Below are 27,574 nucleotides of genomic sequence, written 5' to 3'. Positions count from 1 at the left end.
CCTAATCGGTCTATTGTGTTACCTTTCCCCTAAAATATTAAGAATAGAGAGTCGAGTAAATGATGGGCATTCAGTAAAGACACCTGTTATTCTCTCTTTAGTCCACAAAGATCTTAAGAAAAAAATTTAGGTAAAATTATTTATTAATAATTGAGGTCTTCTGAACAAAAGTCCTCAATACTAAAAACGTATATTCATAGATCATTTAATGTTAAACATTTTGACACTGTGAACATATAATATTAACTGCATTTATTATGTGTCCACTCCACATTTTTTGGTGAATTTTAACATGGGTTAAATATAATGTCAGGTTAAGTACTCTCACCGTCTATATTTTTAAAACATTATTTCATAATTTCCAGGAGAATTACAGTGTGCTGACACTAAAACTTAACAAATTCTGATGTAACCTTGAAACCAATTAGACAACAAGGTATTGTTTCCCGCTACTGCTCTCTCCTATGACATCGCAGCTGGTTCATAAATGCGTGGTTATTGACTTGCAAAAAATAAAAAGTCCATCTCAGTGTTCTTACCTGGCACCCTCTTTGCCCAGTTAATCATGTGAACCAGCTCCCTGTCGGCGAGGTTGGTCAGCAAGCCCATCATCGAAGCTTCACTGAAGGGTCTGCTAGGATCGTACTCAGAATAGATGATGGGGGGCTCAGCCTCCATCAAGGCACTGACCATCTGGTCGGCTGTCAGCGATAAGGCAGGGCTGTTTTTCTTCGTGTGCTTAATCAAGAGAGGGCTCGGCCAAAGGCTGGCGGCTCTCATGTCTCCAGAGGACCCCGCGTCATTCCTGCTCTCCCCATCGTCCCTCTGGCGCTTGTGTTTCAACATTCTCCCTCCTCTTCGGTCTTTCCGTAACCCTGAGAACACAGAAATATAAAACAGCTTATTCTTTTTATCATGTAAACTTTCGTACTATGCTAATAACCCTTAATTCTATTTGAAGAAATACCTTGAGGTACAGATATGCTGGTAAGTGTTTGACAACCAGCTGTTCAAGAAAAAATTTTAAAGGCTTTGATTGGTAGCATTCACTAGTTTCCATTGTATAAATACTCCTACCATGGCAAATTTCAAGCTACTTATCTGACATCAAGCAGCTTACAAAACTCCTGAAAACTGAACAACAGGTTTTTGTGAACCAGTACAAGTTGGCTCAGACAAACCGTGTGTGTGTGTGTATGTGTGTGTGTGTGTGTGTGTGTCTGTGTGTGTGTAATAGATGCTATGAAAAGAACAGAATTATAGCCCTGGCCAGTTTGGCTCAGTAGCTAGAGCATCGACCTGTGGAACAAAGGGTCCCAGGTTCAATTCCATTCAAAGGCATCTACCTTGGTTGCAGGCTCCTCCCCGGCCTAGGGCCACAGTTGGGGCTCTTACAGGAGGCAACCGATGAGTTTTTCTCACATCAGTGTTTCTCTCTGTCTTTCCCTCTCTCTTCCACTCTCCCTAAAAATCAATAGAAAAATATCCTGGAGTGAAGATTAACAAAAATAAATGTAATAAAATTATAATTAGTTATCCTTGTAATATAGTTTAGCGTCAAACACTGCTTCTGCTATGAATATTCTTTAATAATAAATTAAAGCAACAGAGACTAGTTGAAAAGATTAGTAAAAATTGATAAACCTCTGGCTAGACTCACTAAGGGAATAAGAGAAAAGACTCAAACAAAAGCAGAGATGAAAGAGGAGAAGTTACCACAGACAACACAGATGTACCAAGGATCATACAAGAATTCCATGCAAGAATATAGGCCCCCAAATTCAATAACCGAGAAGAAATGGATAAGTTCCTAGAGATATATAACCTTCCTAGACTGAATCATGAAGAACTGGAAAATCTAAATAGAAAGATCAACAGTGAGAAAATTGAAACAATTATCCAAAACCTCCCAAAAAGTAAAAGTACAAGAGCAGCTGGCTTCACTAGTGAATTCTACCAAACATTCAAAGAAGACTTAATACTAACCTTTCTCAAATTCTTCCAAAAAAAATGAAGAAGAGGCACTAATTCCTAACACATTTTATGAGGTCAACCAACATAACCCGGATACCAAAACCTGGCAGAAACCACACACACACACACACACACACACACACACACACACACACACCCCAGACCAATATCTCTGAGGAATACAGAACAAATCAAATATAGCAACACATTAAAAAGATAACACATCATGATCAAGTGGATTCACTCCAGGAGTACAAGGAAGGTACAACATACACAGCCAACCACTGTGATACACCACATGAACAAAATGAAGGGGAAAACTCATGTGATTATACTGGCAGATGCAGTAACATACCAGTGTCATTACCAGTGACATCATTGCACAAATATTTTATAGTAATTCAAAGCAAATTGAACTGGAATTGAGGAGAAGGTGAAAGATGACTCAACTTCTATTTTAGCCGAGGTTAAATGAGAGTGGCTGATCAGAACCTATGTCTTCCTTCTTAGTTACATAAAGACATGGGATATAAAAATGGCATGCATAATTAAAATTCAAAGATAAAATTAAAAAGTCATTCTCTGCTCCCTACCAGATATTTTCCAGTATTATTTGTAGAGCAGGGACACAAATGGATATGTATTTTACTTAAGCTCACTCCCCTTTATCTAACTCATTTTACCTATCAGTGAAAAAAACAACAAAAAAACAAAAAACACCAAACTACCAGTTCCCAGAGCAAAGGGGAAAAAAAACAATTAGCTTAAATGCGGCGAACATTAAACAGGCAGGCTCTTGACGGTCAAGACATTTATTTGTAGCCAACAGCATTTTTTGGCTGATGTAATGCCATATAAACAAGATGTATTGTCATTCAAGACATGAAAATGTCATTTTCTAGAAGAGTCGAGTAAACTATTCAGCAACACAACACAGCTGCCATGCAATGGATATGCTAGTGTACACACATTATTAGTTCTCAAGTTGTGTCACTGAGTAAATACTGGCGTCAAAGCAAATTTCTTTTAAAACTTTAAGTTTATGATAATTCAAGGATCACCCACTGGTTTCATATGAGAGATTGAAAAAAAAACATCTGTCATCCAACAAGCCCAACATAAGTGTGAAATGCCACCAGTTTTCCTCGTATCCCCTTGGGTTAAGCCTTCTCTAATATCCTTGTCATGCTGCTGCAAGGATTTGGAGAAGCTGAGGATAGAACCTCTATTTAGGAGCATCGGTGTGAATCTGCATGGTTCTAATCCACTGGGAAGTGTCAGCTTAAGGGAATTTTATTAAACTAATAAACACAGGCAACTGGACTGAGAATGAAAGGGAGAGAAGTGATGCACAGGGCAGGGTGCTTTCTGTAATTTAACACCAAAATTATTATATTATTATAATTTAATACCACTATTATTATATTATTCCCAATCTGTCTGGAATTTGGGAGTCATGCCAGGGACTGAGTCCTGGCAAGGAGAAAGGAGATGAAGACATATCAACTGCTTAAACAATTATGTTCTGAGCCTAAAATAAGAAGATCTGTCTTACTGCGTCAAACCAGGTATTCTGAAACACAATTTTAGAGTTCATCTCATCATTCCTTTTTTTTTTTTAAATTCTTTAAATTCTTTGGCTTGGCTATTGTATCTCAAGAAAAATTAATATACTATCTGAATATTCATTACTTAATAGAATTCATTGGATGATTTGCTTCTAATACATTCTACTTTTTAAATTTTCTTTTTTTCTTCTTCATACTCTGTGCCTCTACAAAAATGCTAGTACAACTTCAGTAGTTATTTTTCCAGTTCCCAAGACTACTTTAATGTAATGTTAAATATTTCAAACATTTGCATAATAATCTTTGTTTTGTTTCTCAATAATTCCACATTATTCACGGGGTATTAAAAAACCAAAGTGATACACTAGAAGCCTTTAATTCAACATTGTTGAAGGAAACAGTAGTCCTGATTAGTTGAGAATTAAATAAAGACAAGAACTAATAAAACTTGCTTCAAGGAATTTCCCGGCATCAGTTCCAATGTTACCTCTTCAAACACTAGTGAATCCTATAAGGCCGGAACTGTTATTGTCCCCCCACTTAGCCAAGTAAAGAAGTTTAGAATAACTACCAAGCCCAAGGTCACACCAAGGACAGTAAAAGAAATTTGAACATAGGTGAAATATGTCACTATTGATTATTATTAATATTCTCATTGTCTCCAAGTGTATCAGGTCAAGAGGACTATGAATTATCCAGTTCATTTTACTTAATGCTCTTTCCTTTCCTCTTTCAATCCCAAAAAATCAACACAACCTAGGATTTCTTCACATGTCTATTCCCGCCACCACCCTAGTTCTCACCCTAACCCTTCTTGCCAGCATCAGTGCCACTGCCCCTAATTTGTCTCCTTGCCTACCTTTGATCTCCCTTCCAATCCAATTAACTTCCAATTGATTAATCTCCATTATACACCCATTTTATCCTGTATTGTCTAAATCCTTCCAAGACTTTCTTAGCCTACAGCAGGAGTTGTTTAGCAAGGTCTGAAGATGCTTAGTGTCCTATGGGGATATCAGAGGTGGTGTGGTTAAGGCTATGTTTATATATGTGTGTTTGTATTAGGATTGGGGAATAAGTAGTTAGAATTTAATATAAGGAAGCAGGGTTTTTTGGTTTTTGTGAGTTTTTTAAAATATATATTTTTTTTTACTAATTTCAGAGAGGAAGGGAGAGAGAGAGAGAGAGAGAGAGAGATCAATAATGAGAGAGAAACATCAATAATGAGAATCATTGACCGGCTGCCTCCTGCACAGCCCCTCACTGGGGATCAAGGCTGCAAACCAGGCATGTGCCCTGCCTGGGAATTGAACTGAAACCTCATGGTTCATGGGTCAATGCTCAACCACTGAGCCACACTGACTGGGCCAGAAACAGTTTTTAATAGTCAACTCCGGTCATACTAAGGCCCACCATTGTGGCCAATCACGTTATGCAAGCCCAGTTAGGGCTCTCCTTCATCTCAGGCCCCAGAGCTAAGTTCTCATTTGCTGTGACAATGGGGAATGATGGAAGAGAACAGTTGCAGCAGCACAACTGAAGCAAACTCAATTAAAATGCTGTCAGCCCTGCCTGGTCATGCATGTTCCATCATAGAACATGTGCCCACATGTTCACAACAACCCAAGTCTCCATCTGCCCTGTTGAGCTGATGCTGTCTGACCAAAAAGCACTCGAAAAACACAACTGCAAAATAACATAATGATTATTCTCTGAAGTCAGCATGTATTTTATTTTCAGGAAAACAAGACCCATAAAAGTTACTGTTTTTTAGATAAATTCTTCTGCAAAGCAAGTTCGTGGACCATATTAATCTCTCTCTTCGCCAAATCACATTGGAAATTTAAAATTTACTAGAGGCCTGGTGCACGGATTCGTGCACTGGTGGGGTCCCTCAACCTGGCCTGTGGACATTCCTCGAGGGGTCCTGGATTGTGAGAGGATGCAGGCCAGACCTAGGGACCCCACTGGTGCATGATCGGGAGCGGGAAGGGCTCCAGGGCATGTCCGGCCCATCTCACCCAGTCCCAATGGGCTGGACCCCAGCAGCAAGCTAACCTATTGGTCAGAGCATCTGCCCCCTGGTGGTCAGTGCACATCATAGTAACTGGTTAAACGGTCGAATGAACGGTCAGACACTTAGCATATTAGGCTTTTATTTATAGGATTTTAATGATATTTGTCTCAAATTTAATTTTAAAAGGGACTGCATTGTTTCTATTCTGACTTGTTGCTCTGCTGTTTGTTTTTTAATGTCCCTTGTGGAAGCTAAAGCAACCAAAGAGATAGCCTTCCTATAAGAGCGCAGTGTTTTGTAATTTTCCCAGAAGTCTAGGCAGGGAGGGGAAATCGATCACAGATTACCACGCCTTTAGCTACATGTCCAACCACGCTGCCTTATCCCAGCAACAAAAAGCCAAGAGTCAAGGTCCAAATCAAGTAAGAGGGTAAGTCACAACCCACATGTGTTCTCAATAACATACTTTTTGATTTAAAAGTATAACATTCACTCTTAAAACTACTGTGCATTTTAATAAAAATGCTAATAAAACCTTGCTTCTGGAGACAGCTGCAGCAGTCTGTTCCATAAGAATCTCATTTATTAATAACAAAATTTATGGGGTGAAGAGAAAAGCAATCCTTATTTTTCTTCCCTGGCTCAATTCCCCTGTAATATCTTAGTGATGAGTCTCCTGCTGGCAGGCATTCTGTAGTCAAAGGAATAAATAAGACACCAGGGCTCAGCCTGGGACTCTCTCTCTCTCTTTTCTCCATTCCTTAGCAGCTCTGCAACTCAGATTCACCGGTTTCCTTCTCTAACCTGTAAAAGAAACAGTTGGTCTCCCTGCCTCCCCAGGGGTCTTTTCTTTGTTGCATGCTGCTTGGTGAAGAGTTGGAGATAAATAAAGTGCCTGTTGTCTCTGATGTGGATATGGATGAGTCTTCCCACCCTTGCTTGAGTCACCAACACCCAATTACATTCTCTTGGACAGAAGTGCCTGCCAGTGGGACAGTCATCATCCAACAGTCCCAAAATTGGGTCACAAGCAAGTTCATCCCAGCAGGAGTTTTAGCAAATCCTCAAGTGGGTGCCTGTCATGTTTCTCAGGGCTTACAAGGGGGTATTCCTTTTTATAGACTCTCCTTTTTGAAGTTTGCCACCTTAAGTATATGAGAGACCTCTGAATATGCCCTATAACCCCAAAACCCAGTGCTGGGCCAATTAGGGGCTCAATAAATAGATGTTACATGATAAATTTATCCTGGTGGCTAGTACAAATCACCGGGGCTCCTTTCATAAAATATCACTCTGAACAAGTTCTAAGACTAGAGAATGATGAAATTAAGAATTATCAAAAGCCTCAATGATGACAAAGTTTGACCCTATTTTAAGAGAGCTCAGCAAAAGGAAATAGCTCATCAGGCCCAATTCTATCTCACCATGCTACACCTAAGGAGTTCCCTGTTGCCCCGTTCCAGAAAATTCCTCTCTGAAACAAGCCTCAATTTTGTTTCTCAATGATAAGGCTATGCCTAGTTCTTTGTACTTCCCCATAGACTTAATGCTGTGCCTTGTAAATAAATTTGCTTTCTGAAGTAATGATCAACGAATGCTTTATGCAGTGAATTGAATCAGCGCCTTTCAAAGAAGACAGCACTCCACTGAGGGCAGCAGCGCTATCCCAGGGCCAGCCTCTCTACAGAATCTCCATTTTCCTTTTCTCTGACTATATTTCAGTGTTAGCAACTCCTCCTTCAATCCAAACAAAGTAGCAGATATATTATACTGTGATTTATTCCTGAATGCCAGATCTCTCGCCCCATCTCATTTGAATTCCATTACTCAGTCTTACAAGTTCTTATCGACTTAAAAAAAAAAAAAAAACTAATGCCTCTCGATGCACGCGGCCTGTCCACATGTGTTGACTTCACCAGGTACCCACTGGGTCCTCTGCTTACAGCTGCTGGGGCTGAAATTGTATTGCAAATATCTTAAGCAAGCCGGGTTATCAAATGTCAAATGCTAAGTTTATGCTGCTCCAGAGCACATGTCCTTCAATGGGCAGACACTTAGCAACCTGACCTAGCTACTGGTTTCCTATACAAACCTAGATTTTACTGCTGGAGAGAGGGAAAGAGCGAGACAGAAAGAAAGAAGCCTGGGGTCAAAGTACAAAAGTTGATGTCAGTGATCGCTAACATAGGGGAGCAGACGAATCTCCAAAATAAGTGGCCAGAACACTCTCAAACCTAGATGAGCTGCATGGGTGACCTTTTAAAAATCTGTGAAAACAGTTCAAGACTTAGCAATGTATCAGGCAGGGCTAACTGTCCAATCATAAGTTACATTTACAGAATGAGGTTCATGCCATCATTTTATTTTTTTGAAGTCCTAGTACCTTCAGGAAGAAAGAAAGAAAGAAAGAAAGAAAGAAAGAAAGAAAGAAAGAAAGAAAGAAAGAAAGAAAGAAAGAAAGAAAGAAAGAAAGAAAGAAAAATTTCCCTTTGGTGACAGCATGGAGGGACCTAGAGAGTATTATGCTAAGTTAAATACTAACTTAAATAAGCTAGTCATAGAAAGACAAGTACCATATCATATGATTTCACATTATATGTGGAATCTAATGAAAATAAACTAACAAACAAAGTAGAAACAGACTCAAATTCACAGAGAACAGACTAACAGTCAGAGGGGAGAGGGGTTGGAGGAAAAAGGTGAAGGGATTAAGAAAAAAAAAAACCTCATCGACACAGAAAAGAAAAAATGATTATGCGCTTTCCTGGCCTTGCACTTATTGCACCTGCATCCATTTTTAAAAGCCATTCATTCTGTTCATGTTTCGTCGATGTCAGAAGTTAGAATAAAGGATTGAGAATCAGAATGAAGACTGCAGCCCAAAAGGAAAAAAAATGCTCCTATTGCTGTAATTTCAGGAAAACTTCTTCGACTTTAATTACAGTTCACAAAATTATAACTAGTGTATGCCCCAAAGGGAGATCCAGATGAAACATTGAGAAGCAGAGTCCAAGCTTTCTTGGTGGGCGGACTTCCCCAGAGCTTGCTTTCGCTTATGGGGAGAAAACACAGGCAGGCTTTTGCCCCTTTCCAGGAAGTCCAGTGCCACATACATACCAACCTGATTATTTTTTAAAATTCTTGACAATTCCCTGGCCGCAGTGGCTCAGTGGTTGAGCATTGACCTATGAACAAGGAGGTCACAGTTCAATTCCCGATCAGGAGACATGCCCTGGTTGCAGGTTCCATGCCCAGTGTGGGGTGTGCAGGAGGCAGCCGATCAATGATTCTCCCTCATCACTGATGTTTCTCTCTCTCTCCTTTCCCTTCCTCTTTGAAATCAATAAAAATATATTTTAAAAAAATAAATAAAATTCTTGGCAATTGATAGGTGTCTATCTCTTTCAATATGATTACATTTTTGGAAATGGTGATGGTCTAGAAAGCATATTGTTATTGTGATGATAGGTCTCCAACAAACAATCTGAAAACATCCTGTTTCAATGGGCAGGGCTTCGATCCAATTCCGAAAGAAGCTAGGAGAGCTGAACACCTGGGTTTTTAGGTTTATTCCTAGGGATTCCCCAGTTTCTCAGGCCTCCCGCCTTCAGAAAAAGGCTGTGTAATCATGGCGTTCATGAAAACTGCCTGAATTGCCTGATGTGGAAAGGGTAGAAGTCATTACAAGCAAGGGGATGGACTTGCTTTGTAACTGAATTAGAAATCTTATAAAAACTAGAAAGAATCTTTAGTTGGGAGTTTATTCGATGGGATAGTCAATCCAATATGTTCCTTAGAGATGATACTGAGGTTTTCGTTAGTAGATGATGTGAAGGCAAGCTTGGCTAGCTACCTGAGTAGCATATTTATGCAATAATAATAAAAAAATGAACTGACGAACAAAAGAGAAACAGAGGCTTAGATACATAGATCAGACTGACAACTGTCAGAGGGGAGGGAAGAGTGGGGGTTGGAAGAAAGTGAAGGGACTAGGCAAAGAACATATATGCATGACACACAGACGGTGAGAGGAAGGGGGTTGGGGGCCTGGAGGAAGTGGGCAAAGGGGGGGAAGGGACAGTAATAATAAATATTTTTGTGGGGTTTTTTTAAATGTATATTTTACCAATTTCAAAGAGGAAGGGAGAGGGAGAGAGAGAGAGCAACATCAATGATGAGAAAGAATCATTGATCAGCTGTCTCCTGCATGCTCCACACTGGGGATCAAGCCCACAACCCAGGCATGTGCCTTGACTGGGAATGGAACCGTGACCTCCTGGTCCATAGGTTGATGCTCAACCACTGAGCCACTCCAGCCAGTCTCTAATGAAGTTTTTAAAAATAAATACCCATCACCCCCCAAAAGAGAAAAGCGTTCTCTTGTTGAAATGGCTATATGTAGGCCGAAGTTCACCTGTCCTGCCCTAAAGGCAAAGCCGAAGGCGAGCAGTATCTCCATGGAGGCCTGTTGTCCTGTATAATGTGGAGAATGATTTGCACATCATTTCAGTGAAACATCTAAGATAGTAAATCGCATTTTATAAATGAAAGGCTGGAGGAGGTAACGTGGCTTAGCCCCGAGCCACACAACTGGGGACAGAAATTAGAACTCAACACTGCTAATCCCAACGCCCATGCCCTTTCCCCTGATGTACTATCCCCACTACTCGCATGATTTGTCACATTTCTAATAAAATGGTGATTTGCCTTATGGGCTTGTTGACCCAGGGCACAGGATATGCAGGATCCTGTCATTATTTCTTGATATTATGTTCATTATGAGCGATTTCACATCAGCTTCATTGTACATAACACAGTAATCTGAACATGCTAGCAACTCCTTTCACCGTGCATGATGATTTTTAACTCATTCAGAAGTCACACATTTGGCATCATTAAGCAGGATGGATGGTTCGTTGTACTCAATAGGCAGATAGGTTTCAAATATGGCAATATATAGATGGCAAAGTCAAAAGAAGACTGAAGTCTTCTTTTAATGAAAAAGTAGACACGAGCACAAAGGATAACTTGAGAAGCTCAAAGAAATTGTAAACCCTAAATTGCAGGGAATGGAGCAGAGTAAAAAGTGCCTTACAGTGGACAGGAGAAAAGTAAGAAAACTGGCCCACTGAAAACGATGAGAGAATTGGAGACAGGGGTAAGGGAATGACAATTATTTTCCCCATGATTTTAAAGAGAATGAATAGAACACAGAGCTGCTGAAACTCAATGTTTATTTTTCAGGGAGAAAGAATATAAAGACGACATGTAGTAGACGAAAGAAAATTTTAAGTTTGATGAAAGGTCCTAAATGGAAAAAAGAAAAATAATGGGGCAAGGGGGTTAAAAATGCTACTTTGAAAATTATAAGATTGTCACAACTTTTTAAAGGAATCATTTTTGAACTAAGGACCCCATTGCTAAAAGAATATTATGGTAATTTAGGGAGATGTATCATTTTAGGGTTAGTAAGTTAAAAAAAGGACTAATATGTGTTATTCTATTTTATAATATTACAATTTCACAAAAACTGAAATATCATAGCCATATTTTGGAGAACATAATTAAAACTAAAGATATGCGGACTAAAATGAAAGGGGAAAAAAAGATCATTTTGGTTACCAGGTCTTATCAGAATAAGTTGTTCTATTTAATCTTCTTAGGAATTCTAATAGAATAAGCTTCCTAGAGTTACTATCTCTATGTTATGAATTAATCATTATAATTATTAAATACAATAACTAGCTTCTATGCCAAAGATATTAGTTATCTTAATAATTCTTCTTTGTAACTGTAATTGTCATTATTTGAAATAGGTGAAACTTAACAGACTGAACATGTTAAAAATAAAGTGTATGCATCCACGAAATCTTAATTATAATTACATAGTCATTTGGGATCATTTTCAGTAGTTCTTGGCAAAAACAAATGAGCATAATGAGTCCCATTAATAGACTGATGGATTCTGTGTACATGTGGGGGCAGGACTTAATAAAACTATTCAGAATAGCAGGAGAGCATGTGAAGTGAAATACTAGGTGCCGGTGAAAATCCACACCATTGTGTGCATAGAGGCAGAGTGTGATGAATGAGATTACAAGTTATTTCAGAACGTGATTCTCACCAAAAGTCAGTAAATACTCAGCTAGTTAAATGACTACTTTTAGCTTTTTATCAGTAAACTGGAGGCCCAGTGACACCGGTGGAGACCAGTGTGGTCCCTCAGCCTGGCCTGTGGGGATTGGGCCGAAACCAGCTCTCTAACATCCCCCAAGGGATCCTGGATTACAAGAGGGTGATTCTCAGGTGACACACCCCGGAAGCGGGCTCCCTCCTCTCTGGTTCCAGGTGCATCACCTGAGAACTGCAGCTACCAAGTCACCACAGCTCCGGCAGCTCCTGAGTTGAGTGTCTGCCCCTTGGTGGTCAGTGTGCATTATAGCTACCGGTCAGACAGTGAGACGGTCAAACCGTCGCTTAAGCTTTTATATATATAGATACTCAGCTAGTAAAATGGCTACTTATAGCTTTTTAGTAAGTGGAAATGACATTAAGGTCTATCTTCTCCCACTCCTAACGTCCCTGTTCTCATAAGGCTCTGCAAGGACGTTTATATGGACGTGTTATTAGCGCAGGAGATCTGTCCCTCCCTGGATTTCACAAATGTCATGGTGCAAAGCAGTGACTGACACCCTGTTTTCCTTTGTGGGATTAGAAACCTTGGGACTATTTTCACCAGCTGTTCACCTCTTCCATAAAACAATATAGATTTCAGAGGGGATAATCTCCACGATTACATTGTTTTTAAATGGCTCACACAACAAAACACTATGGATTGAGTGAGACACTTAACACTCTAACAAGGGAGATAGCTTAAACACAGGTAGGCTGAGCAAATCATATAAAATTAAATCAGTCCACTGAATTTAACCAAAACTCATTTCAACTGAATTTAAAAATTAAGGGATTCATAAAGGAATTTTCAAATGTTACAGGGGATGCAGTGTAGCATCTACCAACCACACAGAATGCTATGGATTTGCCACTCCAACGTGATGCTTCCTGATTGTTAACAGAGCTCAGTGGAATTCTCTGGTGATGGAAATGTTCCCTAGCTGGGCTGTCCAATATGTTAGCTACTAACCCCTGGTGGGATGTGGCTGGAGCAACTGAGGAGCTGTAGTTATAATATTACTTAATTTTAATTCAAGTTTAAATGGCCACAGTGGCTAGTGGCTACCTATAGGGCCATGCAGTAGACTAATGTGCAATGACTAAGTAACATCGGATGATGTGTAACAGTGCTCAGGGATGACAGGTAGCAGCCATCGGGGCAGGACTCAACTCTGGGTGCACATTAGAATCAGCTAGGGCGTTTGGAAACAATCCTGGGATGCACCCCAGGGAGTCTAATCTAATTGATTTGAGGAGGAGCAATGCAAGCAGTATTGCTCTCTCTAAATCAGAACAGTAAATGAGCCTGAGGAGAGATGTTTCCAGGACTGGTTTCTAGCCCTGTATTCATTTTACTTCACTGGTGGAGGCAGCCGTGAGTGGGGAAGGAGGCCCTGCCAGAATCAGAGCAGGTGACCAAGGGAGACCACACAGTGCTGAGGCCTCTGGTGGATTCTCAGAGACTGCCAGCGGGAGCTATACACATATAGGAGAGTGAAACATCGGAAAGATACAGACAAAGAGGGGAGGGGAAACCTTACCAAGTGTAAGAAAGAAGTAGGAAACCATAGCAAGTGAACTGGCTAATACAGTTATTGAAAATACCGTAAAGAAAAGCCTTAGGCTGATATCCTGACATGGCTCATGCAGTGACTCCATCTAAAAACCCTCCTGGTGGCTAAACCCAGTCTTCCTTCCTACACCCCTCCAATGCACTGTCTTGAATTGACACCCACTTCCTGAAACCCGTTTAAATTTCCTTGTCTTCCACTGTGTCTGGTCTTGGGTATTTCAGGGTCTATCTCCCATCTTCAGTTGACCCTCTTCCTTGGTCCCACAACCAGCTCAAGTTGGAGATTCCCTAAGTCAGCAGTTCTCAACCTGTGGGTCGCGACCCCTTTGGGGGTCGAATGACCCTTTCACAGGGGTCGCCTAAGACCGTCGGAAAACACATATATAATTACATATTGTTTTTGTGATTAACCATGATGCTTTAATTATGTTCAATTTGTAACAATGAAATTGGGGGTCACCACAACATGAGGAACTGTATTAAAGGGTTGCGGCGTTAGGAAGGTTGAGAACCACTGCCCTAAGTTATCATATGATTCACCTGAATGGCTAGCAGATGTCTCAGGGAGTCTGTGCCAAAGCCGTGGGGTTTTTCCTTTGAGTTTCACGGCCTTGTAATGGGAGAGAACCCATGACCTTGGTGTCATTAGCACCAAGCTCTCACCAGCTGTGCTAACCCGTGTCTAAGTTTCAGGGGAAGTTTAAGGTCACAGAGATTAGGCTGCCTTTTTCCATTGTGTTCTCTGAAGATAGGATGAATTACCTTGATTGCAGAAGTTGCCCAAATAAAAAAAATATTTCAACTTTGCAATTTTGGGGGGAACAGTGTGTACTCCCGGTGGATGTGGAGCAAGCAATCAGAATGGGTGACCATGGATCAGTTACAAAAGCCTTCTGAAAAGAAACTTGATGGTCGTGGGATGTCTTGCTGAGAAAAAAAAACACTTTAAACATAAAATCATCAGACTCTTTGTCAGTCATTACCTTAAGAAAACACATTCAAATAAAAGAATGGGACATAATTCATTGTTTCAGAACAATTTTTTCTCAATTGTTTGGGAAGCTTTCATTGTTTGTGAAATCTTTGTTCCCTATTTACCCCCACTGACCTTCAAGAGGGATTGAAAGCATTCTAATAGGGATTTTTAAAAAGTTAACTTTTTCCCTAAAGCTTCATGAAGTACCTCCTGAGTGAATCACACTGACCTTCTGGGCGTCGGTTTTAAACATGGTGGCGAAAGAGTACATAGTTAGTGGCTTTCGTGTATTCTTGCCATTTGCAATGGAGGCCACCTCCCATCATCAAAAAGCACATATATAAAAAACAAGCATTTTCATTCCCAAGAAATCTGTCATTTAATAATGATATTCCAACATTATGATGTTAATATTAAACAAGCTCACTCCCATGATATTTCTGAGTTCACCTAAAATATAGTTAAGTACCAAATGAGGAATAAACTAATTACCAGTTGTGAAATTTATCAGGTAAGTACAATGATAACAATGTACACAGTTGCATTGCAAGGTAGTTGGTCAATCTCACTACTAAAAGACAGGAAGAAACATATAAAAAGAAAAATAATTACCATAAAGCAACGGTTCTCAACCTGTGAGTCGCGGCCCCTTTGGCGGTCGAACGACCCTTTCACAGCGGTCGCCTAAGACCATCCTGCATATCAAATATTTACATTACGATTCGTAACAGTAGCAACATTACAGTTATGAAGTAGCAACGAAAATAATTTTATGGTTGAGTCACAACATGAGGAACTGTATTTAAAGGGCCAGAAGGTTGAGAACCACTGCCATAAAGGAAGTTTCCTAAAAATGAAAGAAATGAAGGAGACTCTAAACTTATATAAGAATATCCAAGTTGGGCCCTAACTGGTTTGGCATCAGCCTGAGGATTGAAGGGTCCTTGGTTCAATTCCGGTCAAGGGCACATGCCCACGTTGCAGGCTCGATCCCCAGTAGGGGGCATGCAGGAGGCAGCTGATCAATGATTCTCTCTCATCATTGATGTTTCTATCTCTCTTTCCCTCTCTCTTCCTCTCTGAAATCAATAAAAATATATATTTTAAAAAAATAATATCTAACTTGGGTTTTTATTGTATTCATAAGTAATTCATGTACATGTTGAAAACAGAAAATACAGAGAAGAAAAGAAAGCAGAAAATAAAAACTATCCATAATTGCCTTACCCAGGGCTAAGTGCTGGTACCCCTCTGTTGCCTATCCTGCCAGAATTATTCATTCATTCATTCATTCATTCATTTATTCACTCTCTTCTTTATGGCTAAAGTCTATATAAATTAAAGTGCTTAAGTACTATTTGTAATCTGTATAATCCTATCTAATAAAAGAGAAACATGGTAATTGGCATACGACCGCTACCCTTCCCATTGGCTAATCAGGGCGATATGCAAATTAACTGCCAGCCAAGATGGCGGCCGGCAGCCAGGCAGCTTAAACTGAACATGAGGCTTGCTTGCTTCAGTGATGGAGGACTGCAACGTTCCCTGCCTGCATTGCCGGCCTCTGAGCTTGCAGTTTAAAAAACATTGTAACATATATAGAAGCTAAACAAAACCCCAGAAACCAGCGTTCAGAGAGCTGGGATCTCAGAGCTGGAGTTGATACAGAGTTTTGATTATAGAACCGAAACAAACCAGATACCTGCTTTCAGCAGCTGAGGCCTCAGAGCTGGAGCCAAGCCTCAGAGCTAAAGCTGGCCCAGAATAAAAAATTAAAAAAGAAAAAAAGGAGCAGTTGGGAGCTTCAGTCCCACACTGAAAACAGCCCTCAGCCCCTCACCCAGACTGGCCAGGCAGGCCAGTGGGGACCCCCACCCTGATCCAGGACACCCATCAGGGCAAACCAGCTGGCCCCCACCCATGCACCAGGCCTCTATTCTATATAGTAAAAGGGTAATATGCCTCCCAGCACCGGGATCAGCGGAGCTGAGAGGCCTCCCGGCACCGGGATCAGCGTGACAGGGGGCAGTGCCCAAACCCCCTGATGGCCCTGCGGCTCTGTGTGTGACAGGGGGCGGGGCCACAACCTCCCTATTGGCCCTGCTCTGTTCGTGACAGGGGAAGGCGCCCCAAGCCTCTGATCGGCCCTGCTCTGTGCCTGATAGGGGGAGCACCCCAACCTCCTGATCACCCTGCGGCTCTGTGTGTGACAGGGTGCGGCGCCCCAACCCCCCCAGCCCACGGGCCCTGCTCTGTGTGTGACAGGGTAGAGCCATAACCTCCCCATTGGCCCTGCCCTGAGTGTGAGAGTGGCGGCGCCCCAACCCCCTGATCCGCCCTGCTCTGTGTGTGACAGGGGGCGGTGCGCCAACTCCCCTATCGGCCCTACTCTGTGAGTGACAGGGGGAGCTCCCCAATCCCCTGATGGGCCCTGCTCTGTGCATGACAGGGGGGAGCTCCCCAACCCCCTGATCGGCCCTGCTCTGTGCGTGACAAGGGGCGGTGCCCCAACCCCCCAATCAGCCCTACCCTGAGCGTGACTGAGGGTGGCATCGCAACCTCCCAATCTGCCCTGCTCTGTTCATGACAGGGGGCGGCGCCCCAACTCCCCAATCGGCCCTGCTCTGAGCCCGACCAGGGGCTGCACCTAGGGATTGGGCCTGCCCTCTGCCACCCAGGAGCAAGCCTAAGCCAGCAGGTCGTTATCTCCCAAGGGGTCCCAGACTGCGAGAGGGCACAGGCCGGGCTGAAGTACCCCACCCCCCGGCACCCTCCCCACCCCGAGTGCACAAATTTTTGTGCACCGGGCCTCTAGTATATATTTATATATACCATAATTTACAATATTTGCAGAGTGTTCTTTTATATATATAATGATATCTGAACCAAGCCAACCACCATTGGATTGATTTTGACAATGTATATCAAAAGTCATAAAAAAAAATGCTTATCTTTTGATTCAGTAATTCAAGTTCTAGGAGTAAATGCTAAATAAATAATTATCATTTGCAAAGATTTAGTGAGAAAGTCACTCACACTCTTGTTTAAAATTTTGAAAATCAGAAACAATGTAAATACTTCAGAGCTAACAAGAGAGATACCCTGTTGGGGGTAAATAATGATAGTGAGTGCTGATCGCTAACAGAATGGCATGTTGATGAACTCATTCAGGGTTATAGATTTAAAAGAGAAATATATTTAAGATTATTTTATTTTCCTGAAGCATAAAAAAATCTATATTACACATAGAAAGTAAATACACTAGCCATTAAAAAAGAAAGAATGAATGTAAATACCAATAACTATGGAAATAATTAAATAGATTATGATTTGTCCTTACTGGAATATTAATGTAGCTACTCTAAAAATCATGTTTTAAAGGATACTTAATGACATTAGAAAATATTAAACCAGTAGGCATTGTAATCCCAAAGTTGTAAGTTTTAAAAAATATATGACATCTGAAACAATCAGATCATATAACATTTAAAAGATATGTCTTCTAAATATCAGTAAAATGAGATAACTATGAATAATTTTAAATATGCAAGACCTTTTAGAGAAAATGGAAAATGTTACTGAAAGTTATTTAAAAAGACTTAAAATAAATGACAAGTTCCATAAGGTTAATGGGCAGGAAGGCTATCATAATGATGTCAATCCTTCCTAAATTAATTTATAAATTCAATGAAATTTCATTAAAAATTGATTTAAAAAATCCTTGGAAGCAAAAATAGCCATAAATAGCCAAACAATTTTGAAGAAGAACAAATTCCCTTTTAAGAAGGATTATAAAGTCAAAGTAATTACCAAGTTAAGAAAATTAAAACTGTGGTATTAGTGAAGGCATTAACCCGTAGAGGAAAGAAACAGCCAAGAGAGCTCAGAATCAAATTCACTCATATAGAGGAACCTCATGTCTAATAGAGGTAGCATTACAGATCAATGTGAGGGGAGACTGCATCATTAAATTAATGGCTCTGGGACACTTTGTTTATGCCAAAGGAAGCATAAAATTATATTCATACCTCATGTCATACCCAAAATCCCCTTTCAGCTGGAATCAGTAATAAAATGCGAAAAAGGAAAGCTGTAAGACTTTTAAAACAGAATATAAATAAATTACTTTATGGTGTCCAAGCAGGGAAGGATTTACAAAACAGAACTCAAAGCACAAATGAGTTCTGATAAATAAAAAGTAGGGCTCAGTGGATAGAGCGTCCGCCTGTGGACTCAAGGGTCCCAGGTTCAATTCCGGTCAAGGGCATGTACCTTGGTTGCGGGCACATACCCATTAGGGAATGTGCAGGAGGCAGCTGATTGATGTTTTTCTCTCATTAATGTTTCTAACTCTCTAGCCCTCTCCCTTCCTCTCTGTAAAAAATCAATAAAATATATATTTTTTTAAAAGAAAAAGTAGGATAAATTCCCAAAATTAAGATTTTTCCATGAAACACAGGATATCATAAGCAAAGCAAAGACAAGCTATATACTAGATTAATCTATTTAAAATACATAAATTAAAATTAGAAGATATAAAGAATTCTGAAAAATCAATAAGAAAAAAACAACCTTTCTGTACATTTTTCTTGATGGCATTCTGTTGCTATAGTATTGGGACATAAAAATTCAAAGCTGTTCTTTGTGTCTCCTTAAGAAATTTTTTTAATACAGTACATTTGACTAGTTCATTTTCATTATGTATTAAAAATGTTTCATGAGTCCTAGATAAAATTCACTATCAGTTTATTTTTAATGGTAATTATGTATTTTTCATTTCCATTGTAGGATTTTAAATTATTTTCTCTCCTAAGTCAAAATTAACATTTACTAATACACTGTCTTTAAAACAGTTATCTGTTTATAAAAAAGCTTATGCTTTTAATTTCCTTAATTGACTAAGTAAACTCTGTCATATAGAGTTGATTGGGTTTATTCTTCTCTGCTTGTTTTACCACCAACATAGAACATTTTTGAAATATCTCATAGTTCTCAATATCTTTTCTTTCCCTAAAATCTGCCCTTTAGGAATGTTTTATAATTAAACACACACGCACTTTTCAAAATTCACTATAAAAAAGTAATGGTATTGAACTATTTTACACATGACTCACTCCTGGAGGGAAGTTACATGCCTGGAGGAGAAAGAATAATTAGATTTCTTATGATTTTTAAAATATGGTGTCTAGTTTAAGCACTTATTTTCCTTTGGATTATCTATTTGGATAGATATGAGATAAACGGATTTTTAAAATACAATACTAAGCTACTAGTTTGACTAAACTCTATCTGGCACATAGCTAAATCCTTCCCTTCATTTATTTAAGTGTTTAGTAAACAAAGACACATTAAATGCAACACCAGGCCGTTCCCCGCAGGCTGGTGGAACAGCACAACCAGACATGGGCACTCTACCACTCAAGAGGCCATTTGGGCATGGGACCTGGTGACAGAATAGAGGCCAGAGCTAAGTGGTTGGTATAGCTATGGGTAGGTGACAGCAAAGTCAATTAAGATTCTAGCAATAAGAAAATGAGCAATCAGATAAATAGCCTAAACGTCAAAAATCAAAACTTCATATAGATGGGGACATGCCAAAGATTAGAAGTGGGAGTGAGGCAGAGAACAGACTTGAAGGCTATGTCTGTCCTTCAAGGGAGCTAAGATCAAGCAGGAATCAAGAGTCAAGATAAGCCCTGGCCAAGTCGCTCAATTGGTTAGAGCATCGTCCAATACACCAAGGTTTCAGGTTCGATCCCTGGTCGGGGCACAAGCAAGACTCAACCAATTAATGTATCAATAAATGGAACAACAAATCAATGCTTCTCTTCCTCCCTTCCTTCTCTCTCTAAAAAAATAAAAATAAGGATAAATAAAAATAAATAAATAAAATTAAATTTATTGTTAAAAAAGAGCCAAGATGGCAGAAACTGCTCTCTCAGAGCTGGAACTGACCACACACCCATGCACACAGCGTGTCCTCACGCCGGCGGGGTTCAAAGAGCTCAGGAGCTGGATGGACACAGAGGCTCCCACAGTGACTCCCCTGCCTTTCTGACTGACTGACTGACACCAGGAGAGAATAGCATAGTCGTCAGGGGAAAAGGTGAGGACTCCCAGGGAGTCTGAGCAAAAGACACGGGCTTTTAGTACACAGAACAATGAAGCGTCAGGTTGAGGACGACATAAAGTGACGAGTCTGGCCACCAGGGTGCTGGATCAGTTTTTAAGCAAACACCACCAGGCTGGCTTTTGTGATATTTAATCAGGAACCTGTCCAAGTTCACACTACCTTTTTAGCCTCTTTCTTTCTCTGTGCCACAATGCAGAAATTAGCAAGTTTCCCCAGCTCCTGGGACTCAAATCTTAGGCATGACCCCGACATTTCTAATAACAGGAAGCTTAGTGATCTTCTCAAAGTCAGATCTCAACAGACTTTTTTTTTTTTGAATTCTTGCTTTTATATGGCTAAATAATTTATAACGATATTATAGCCATCTGCTCATATCACTATTAACATCAAACTCCTTTTTGTGGCACTCCCCCCTCAGAAAAAAAATTCCTTTTCCATGCTAATTAATGAAGAGAATAGATTTATAGTTGTCCATTCCAACAGGTGTTTGCAGTTGCTAGCTGCTCTACAAATTTGGCTGGAAATATAAGTATGATAACTGCGGAGGTTGTTTCATATATCCTGAAACTACCTTTAACTTTAGATTCTGATCTTTCCATAAGCAATCTGAACTTAGATCATAAAACGTAATTTTTTAAAAAAAATATCAACCTTATATAATACTCTGATTAGACAAGTTTGAATTCTTAAAAAAAAAAATAACATAACATAAAGATTTAAAAGATGCTTTTGAGACCACTGAATCCTAAACCCATATTTTTCAAATGTGAAAAGAGAGTTCACAGTAACTGAGTCCTCTGCCCGGGGTCCTTGGAAGAACCAGACTCATACACTTGACCTTTAGCCAGGATTCCTTCAACTTGACAAAGTTACCTTTTTTTAATACCAGAATAGTCTAAAGCCGTGGTCGGCAAACTGCGGCTCGCGAGCCACATGCAGTTCTTTGGCCCCTTGAGTGTGGCTCTTCCTAAGCCTTAGGACTACCCTAATTAAGTTAATAGCAATGTACCTACCTATATAGTTTAAGTTTAAAAAATTTGGCTCTCAAAAGAAATTTCAACTGTTGTATTGTTGATATTTGGCTCTGTTGACTAATGAGTTTGCCGATCACTGGTCTAAACAATTAAAAAAGAAAACAGGCTTTACAACATTATTGGAATTATTATCTAAAGATAGTGAAAACCTTTGGCCTGAAGAGGGAAAATATGTCCTTTTTAAATTATATTAAATATTAAGCAATATAAAGCAGTTAAATATTCAGCAATTCTTTTTAAAATATCCATCAACCTTTCCATATAAATGTTTTTTGGTACTTCTGCTGAGTAACTAAGCCAAGTGTGTTGCTTCATGTTTTTGTTAAATAGTCATATTTTGTGTCCATAGTAATTGTTCCTGAGTCATAATTTGGGTCTCTGTGATATGAATATCTTATTTGCCAATGTTGCTATCTTTCGTGATGATCTAAATCACGTAGGTCATACGGTACAATGAAAAGAGCACTGAACCAAGAGTTAGGAGTCTTGGCTTCTTGTCTGAGCTGCTAACTAGCTGCTTAAGTTGGACAAGAACAATGAGCTGAAAAACAAAGAGGTGAACAAGGTGACCTTTAAGTTCTTTTCAGCTCTAGACACCATTCATTATCCCCACCACAATCACTGAAACAAAAATTAAATACATGAGAATTCATAAAGTCTCAGGCTTACAGAACTCAAAAGCCACAATTCATTCACACAATCACTGCCATCAAAGTTCTGCTTTTTTTTGTTGTTGTTGGTGTTAATCTTCAATCGGGGATATTTTTCCATTGACTTTTAGACAGTGGAAGGGAGGGGGAGAGACAGACAGAAACATTGATTTGAGAGAGACATCAATTGGTTGCCTCCTGCACATGCCCCGACCAGGGTCAGGGGTGGAGCCTGCAACCAAGGTGCGTGCCCTTGACTGGAACTGAACCTGGGACCCTTCAGTCCTCAGCCCAAGGCCCTGTCCACTTAGCCTCATCGGCAAGGGCAAAGTTCTCCATTTTTTTTAAGTTCTAGCCACAGAAATGGTCCTTACCTCATTTCAAGAACAATTGACTTTCACAAAAGCAAATGATAGGAAGAAGAAAGACCCTTTCTGAAATGTTTGCCAGGTCTTTAAAAACTGTCCTCATTCAATGTGAGGCATGGTCATTCTTGGAAAAGTAAGTGGACAAGAACAATGAGCTGAAAACCAAAGAGGTGGACAAGAACCGAAGAGACCTCTCCATAAGCAATCAATTACTTCAGCATAAAAAACTAAATCGGTATTCTAGCTATAACAAATAAAAATAAAAGCATGATTATCAATGTCCGTTGGTTAATTTTGTATATGCAGTGAACGTAAAGTAGCCTTACATTTGGTTGTGTTTTAATCTGCATTTGTAAGCCATTGCAACATACACGTGCATACACAAAACCTACATCTGGATAACTCAGTGAAATCCAGGACATCTGAAGCCAGCCTGTATTTTTCCAGAAGTACTGGCCCACATCTACTCCTGGGTTTTCCTGCCTTATTGTGTCCACGCATCAATATATGAGAGAGGCATGAAAATAAAAACACATATTTGTATTCAGCACTCCAACAAAAGCTGTCAGATTGCTACATAGAAGATTCCTACACTGACAGGGACAAGAGTAAATGAAGCCAGAGGTCCCTTTTATATGTAAGAGCCTATGGCACTCTGTCTATACTAGTAAACTTTTTAGTCCAAAATCTGAAAAGTGGGTATTTCAGGTTGTGACAGATTATAAAAATGGCCCAAATTTTCCAACCTTTGCCACATAACTCTGAAGCCCCCTCTCACACAGACTGAGAACTCAGCCACTGGTCCTATTTTGGTCCATTGCATATCACCAAATAATGTAATCGACAGCTTGATTGAAATGGGCTTGTGATTCGGGGCTTGCTCTCCCGGTGCCTCTGCCATTATCACGGGAACATGCCTGGACTAGCCTGTTGGATGAGAGGTATAAGAAGCCAAACCGACTCATCCCAGCCGCTCTGGCCAAACCAGCCAGCTGACTTCAGACATGTGAGCGAGCCCCGCCAAGCTCAGCAGCCCCCTAGCTGATCCCCTGACATGTGAATAATATTCTTACTGTTGTACACCATTGAGGTTTTGAGGTGAGGCTCTGTTACGCAGTGAAAGCTAACTGCTATACAGGTTTTTACTCCCAAGCAGGTATTTTCCCTGACTCAGAAAAACAGGACTCGCGATTCTCAACCTATTATTCATAGCTTAGCCCTTGTAGTGTACCTTCCCTCTTGCTCATTCATTCTGTTAGTTCATGCCACATCTGGTATTGACTGCCTATGGCACGCAAGCACTGATCTAAGGGCTTGCAGGACATCACTGGACAAGATGTGGGAGCATGTTTTATTTGTGTGTAAACTCCCATCAGGAGCTTACAGACATCAAACTATAAACATAATCTAAAAATTAGCAATACAATGTTTTAGAAGGTGGAAAAGCAATAGAAAAATAAAGAAGTAGAGAAGGGTTGAGAGACTGAGAGTGCTGTGGGATGCGTGGATGAAATAAATTGCACTATTAAAAGGGATTGTCAGAGTAAGGCTCATTGGTAGGCATCCTAACAGATTAAAATAATGTCTGCATGTAAGTAAATCAGGCACTCTAACAAACCCTTAGGGCACTTCAATGAATTTATTCAGCCTTGCCATTAAGTTGGGGGTAGGTATGTGGTTTTTTCTTTTATCTGAAACTAAAGATTTGATGTCATGGGTAGAGATTCAATTTTTTTTTATTGATGTTTAGAAAAAAATTAAATTCTGTGTTTAAGCTGCCCAGATGATAGACCAAGTGGACTAAACTGGCAGTAAACTAAAACAGATAGATATTTTACAGATGTAAAAACACATGTACAATTATATGTATAGACACACAGACTGGCTTTGTGCAGTTAAATTATCTAGAGTCCTATTTAAAATCAGTGGGAAGAATTTTATTATGTCTGCATATTAAAATTTTTGTTAAATTAAAAATGAGTATTCATAATTTATACTTATGCAGCCAGACTGTATCAGGGTATTAATTGGGAAAAACATATTTTTTATGAAATGGGGTCAATGTATGGGTACCCTAAAAGAAAAAGGTTTTGGACATATTCACACATTGATTATTTCAGCTTTCAGAGAGAATAGACCAGACTGGGCTTAATCTATCGACAGCACCAAAGGATATTCAATCTGGACCCCACTGTTTCAAATTAAACTTTTTATGAGTAGCTATTATATTCCTGTCGCTTATCAAGTTACCTTAAAAAGCTTATTTGTGAGTTTAATTAAGCCTGACTAATTCTCTAGTAATACAAAGAAAGATGAATTCCTTAAGTGTTTAATCCATTTATGACTCAAAGTATCATTTTCTTAATGAGGCTGTTAAAGTCTTGTGATTAATTACCCTTTAAATTCAAACTGCTTTCTCAGACATTCAAGACATCAAGTCACACCTTACACAAGACATGACTTCAACATTTCATCTGTCCCTCAAGAGAACTGATTCCAAATGCTGTATTCACAACCGCAACCTGGCAGGTTTCTGAGAATGGAACTCAAGAATCTTTGGTGGTAAGTTTCATAACAATCAAACACACCTTCTTCCTGATTTCCATCCTTGGTTTTTGTTCTCCTTCCTCCTTTATACCAGTATTAATGAGCTAAAGGTTAGCTGCCCTCTATCTGCATAGTCACTGTTCTTTTTCATTGCAGCTTTGTTATCCTTAACGCATCCCAAATCTTGTCTCCTTCAGAAAGCTTCCCCCCCCTCCCCACCCCATTGTGATCAGCAGGGAGCCCAACATCCATCTGCCACCCTTGGTATCATCCTGAAACACTAAATGCACCCATGACTTTATTTTAATTACAAACTTCCTATCTGTTCTTTCCTTGTATTTTGAAGGCTATGCAAGACTAGAAGCATTGTTCTTCAAGACTAGATTCCCAAAATGCAAGGTCAATCAGCACTGGATTCCTGTAAAAATAAAAACACTGGAAGAATGGAGACAGGAGGGGACAGAAAACCACACACACACAACACCCACAGCCACAAAGACACAAGCACACGGGTGTAGATCCCGGGGGCCTTGTGTTTGGTCAGTGCTCAGTACTCATTTCAAGGCTCCCAACCCTGAATGACTCAACTTCAAAAGGAAAAAGCTGCCTTTTTATTGAAATTCAAATTCCCTAACACATGTTAAGATTATAAATTAGCTACTTAGCTTTCACATTTACAAGTCTCAGTTTATGAAAGTTTATTCTCCAATATAATTTTCTAGCATTAGTGATATAAGCAGTATGGGAAGAATCTTTCTAGAATAACTCCCTGAGCAATCTTTCTTTCCTTCTACCACCACCTTCCCATACACCTTTCTTTAAAATATTAATTATTTACATTTAAACTATAAAACACAAAATGGGTTTATAAAACACATCATTTCCAGTTCCAATTGTTTCCTATTTTTTAAATAAAATGTATTATAGAAATACTTCTGTTGCAAAGAAAAATAAGAATAGGAAAAAAAAAAAAACGTATTAAAAGAGAAAACACTAAACTCCCATGGTTACTGGAATAGAAAGAGCCAGCACTGAGTAGCAAACACAGACATCCATTGGGAGTGGGCACCCTGTGTCAAAGTTACCTACCACCTTTCATCATGCCCACTTCATAGCACTTGCGTAGTCGGCAGGCCTGACAGCTCTTCCTCCTGTTTTTATCAATTGTGCATTGGTTGGTAGCCGGACACATGTAGTCATTATGTCCTATTAAAAGCAAGAGGACAGAATTAATATTTTTTTCAAGAAACGTAGGCAGTCATAATCTACAAGTGAAGCTGTCTGGAGGATGTTTTCATATCACTTGCTTGGCCTTACTATGTTGTTACCTCAGTCCATCATCCTTTTTCAGTCCTTTTGTAAATGCAAAAAAACCCCAAAAACCTCCTAGACTTAATTTCTGCCTCAGCCAAGTGCTTTAGGAGTTCTTTGGGAAAATCACCTTCAGTTCATGCTGGAGGCTAAGACCAGCAGGTCATAATTACGCAAGAAGTCCTTCAGAAGGCTGATGGACCTTGGGCTTTTAGCAAGGGCTAAAAGCTATGCACTGATTGTTCTGTTGAGAAAATGGTGGCTGACGGCAATCCCCTAAACCAGTGGTTCTCAACCTTCCTAATGCTGTGACCCTTTAATAGAGTTCCTCATGTTGTGGTGACCCCCAACCATAAAATTATTTTCGTTGCTACTTCATAACTGTAATTTTGCTACTGTTATGAATCATAATGTAAATATCTGATATGCAGGATGTATTTAGGTGACCCTTGTGAAAGGGTCGTTCAACTCCCAAAGCGGTTACAACCCATAGGTTGAAAACCGCTGCACTAAACTGTTAATCTTTTACTGTTTACCAAACTTTACCTTTGATATGTCTGTTTGCTTTGCTAAAGGGCAAATGTGTATTCCAGTAAATAAAGAGCTGATGGGTCCAGAGATTCAGTGAGCCATGCCACTAGAGGGTGAGATCTTCGCCTGGCTTTCCCCCATGCCTTCTGAATTTATATTTCTTGTCTAGTATATCCACTTATGCACAGCCCCTTATCCAGATTCTGAACCCTTGCTGCAAAAGACTGTGGCAAGTTCACACAGCTTATTTTGGGGGGCATGATGTTTTACATACACTCACAAGGTTAGATAGTCTCAGCAGATAAAGCCTTTTTTTTTTTTTTTTCTGACCAGGCCCACTAGATAAAATTATTATCAAAATAAAACTTAAAACTTTCAGAGAGTTTCAAAGTGACATTTTAAACACAATTTAAAGAATCTTTAAGCAGGTATTCAAATACAGCCTAGACACCTAAATTCAAGTTGGGGTGGTGAGCTGGGTGTCGGCGAAGTTCAGTCCTTCAGTTGGTGGGTTAGTCCATCACTTACTAGTAGGAGGACACTGACCAAGTCAGTAACCATGTCCAGGGCTCCTTTTCCCTCTCTTTAACCTACAGAAAAGAATGGTACCCACTACATAACATTATTCTAAGAATTCAATGTGAGAATACATGTGAAAGGCTTACCACAGTGTCCCAGATATGGTGAGAACTCAATAAATACTATTTTTGTTATTACT

General features: G+C 39.8%; 1 protein-coding gene across 1 annotated transcript in view; it reads right to left on the bottom strand.

Annotated features, from left to right (window-relative positions):
- Positions 1–27,574, bottom strand: part of ESR1 (estrogen receptor 1) — a 210,954-nt gene that overhangs the window by 115,284 nt on the left and 68,096 nt on the right. The window contains exons 3-4 of the mRNA XM_081093679.1: positions 26,104–26,220; positions 540–875 (exon numbers count right to left, since the gene is read on the bottom strand). Of these exons, the coding sequence (XP_080949805.1) occupies positions 540–875; positions 26,104–26,220 (453 nt within the window). The remainder of the gene's footprint in view (positions 1–539; positions 876–26,103; positions 26,221–27,574) is intronic.

This window comes from Myotis nattereri (genome assembly GCF_964212035.1).
Source record: "Myotis nattereri genome assembly, chromosome: 6".
Taxonomy (NCBI): Eukaryota; Metazoa; Chordata; class Mammalia; order Chiroptera; family Vespertilionidae; genus Myotis; species Myotis nattereri.
Note: the sequence above shows the minus strand (reverse complement) of the source record. Positions and strands in the feature narration are given on the sequence as shown.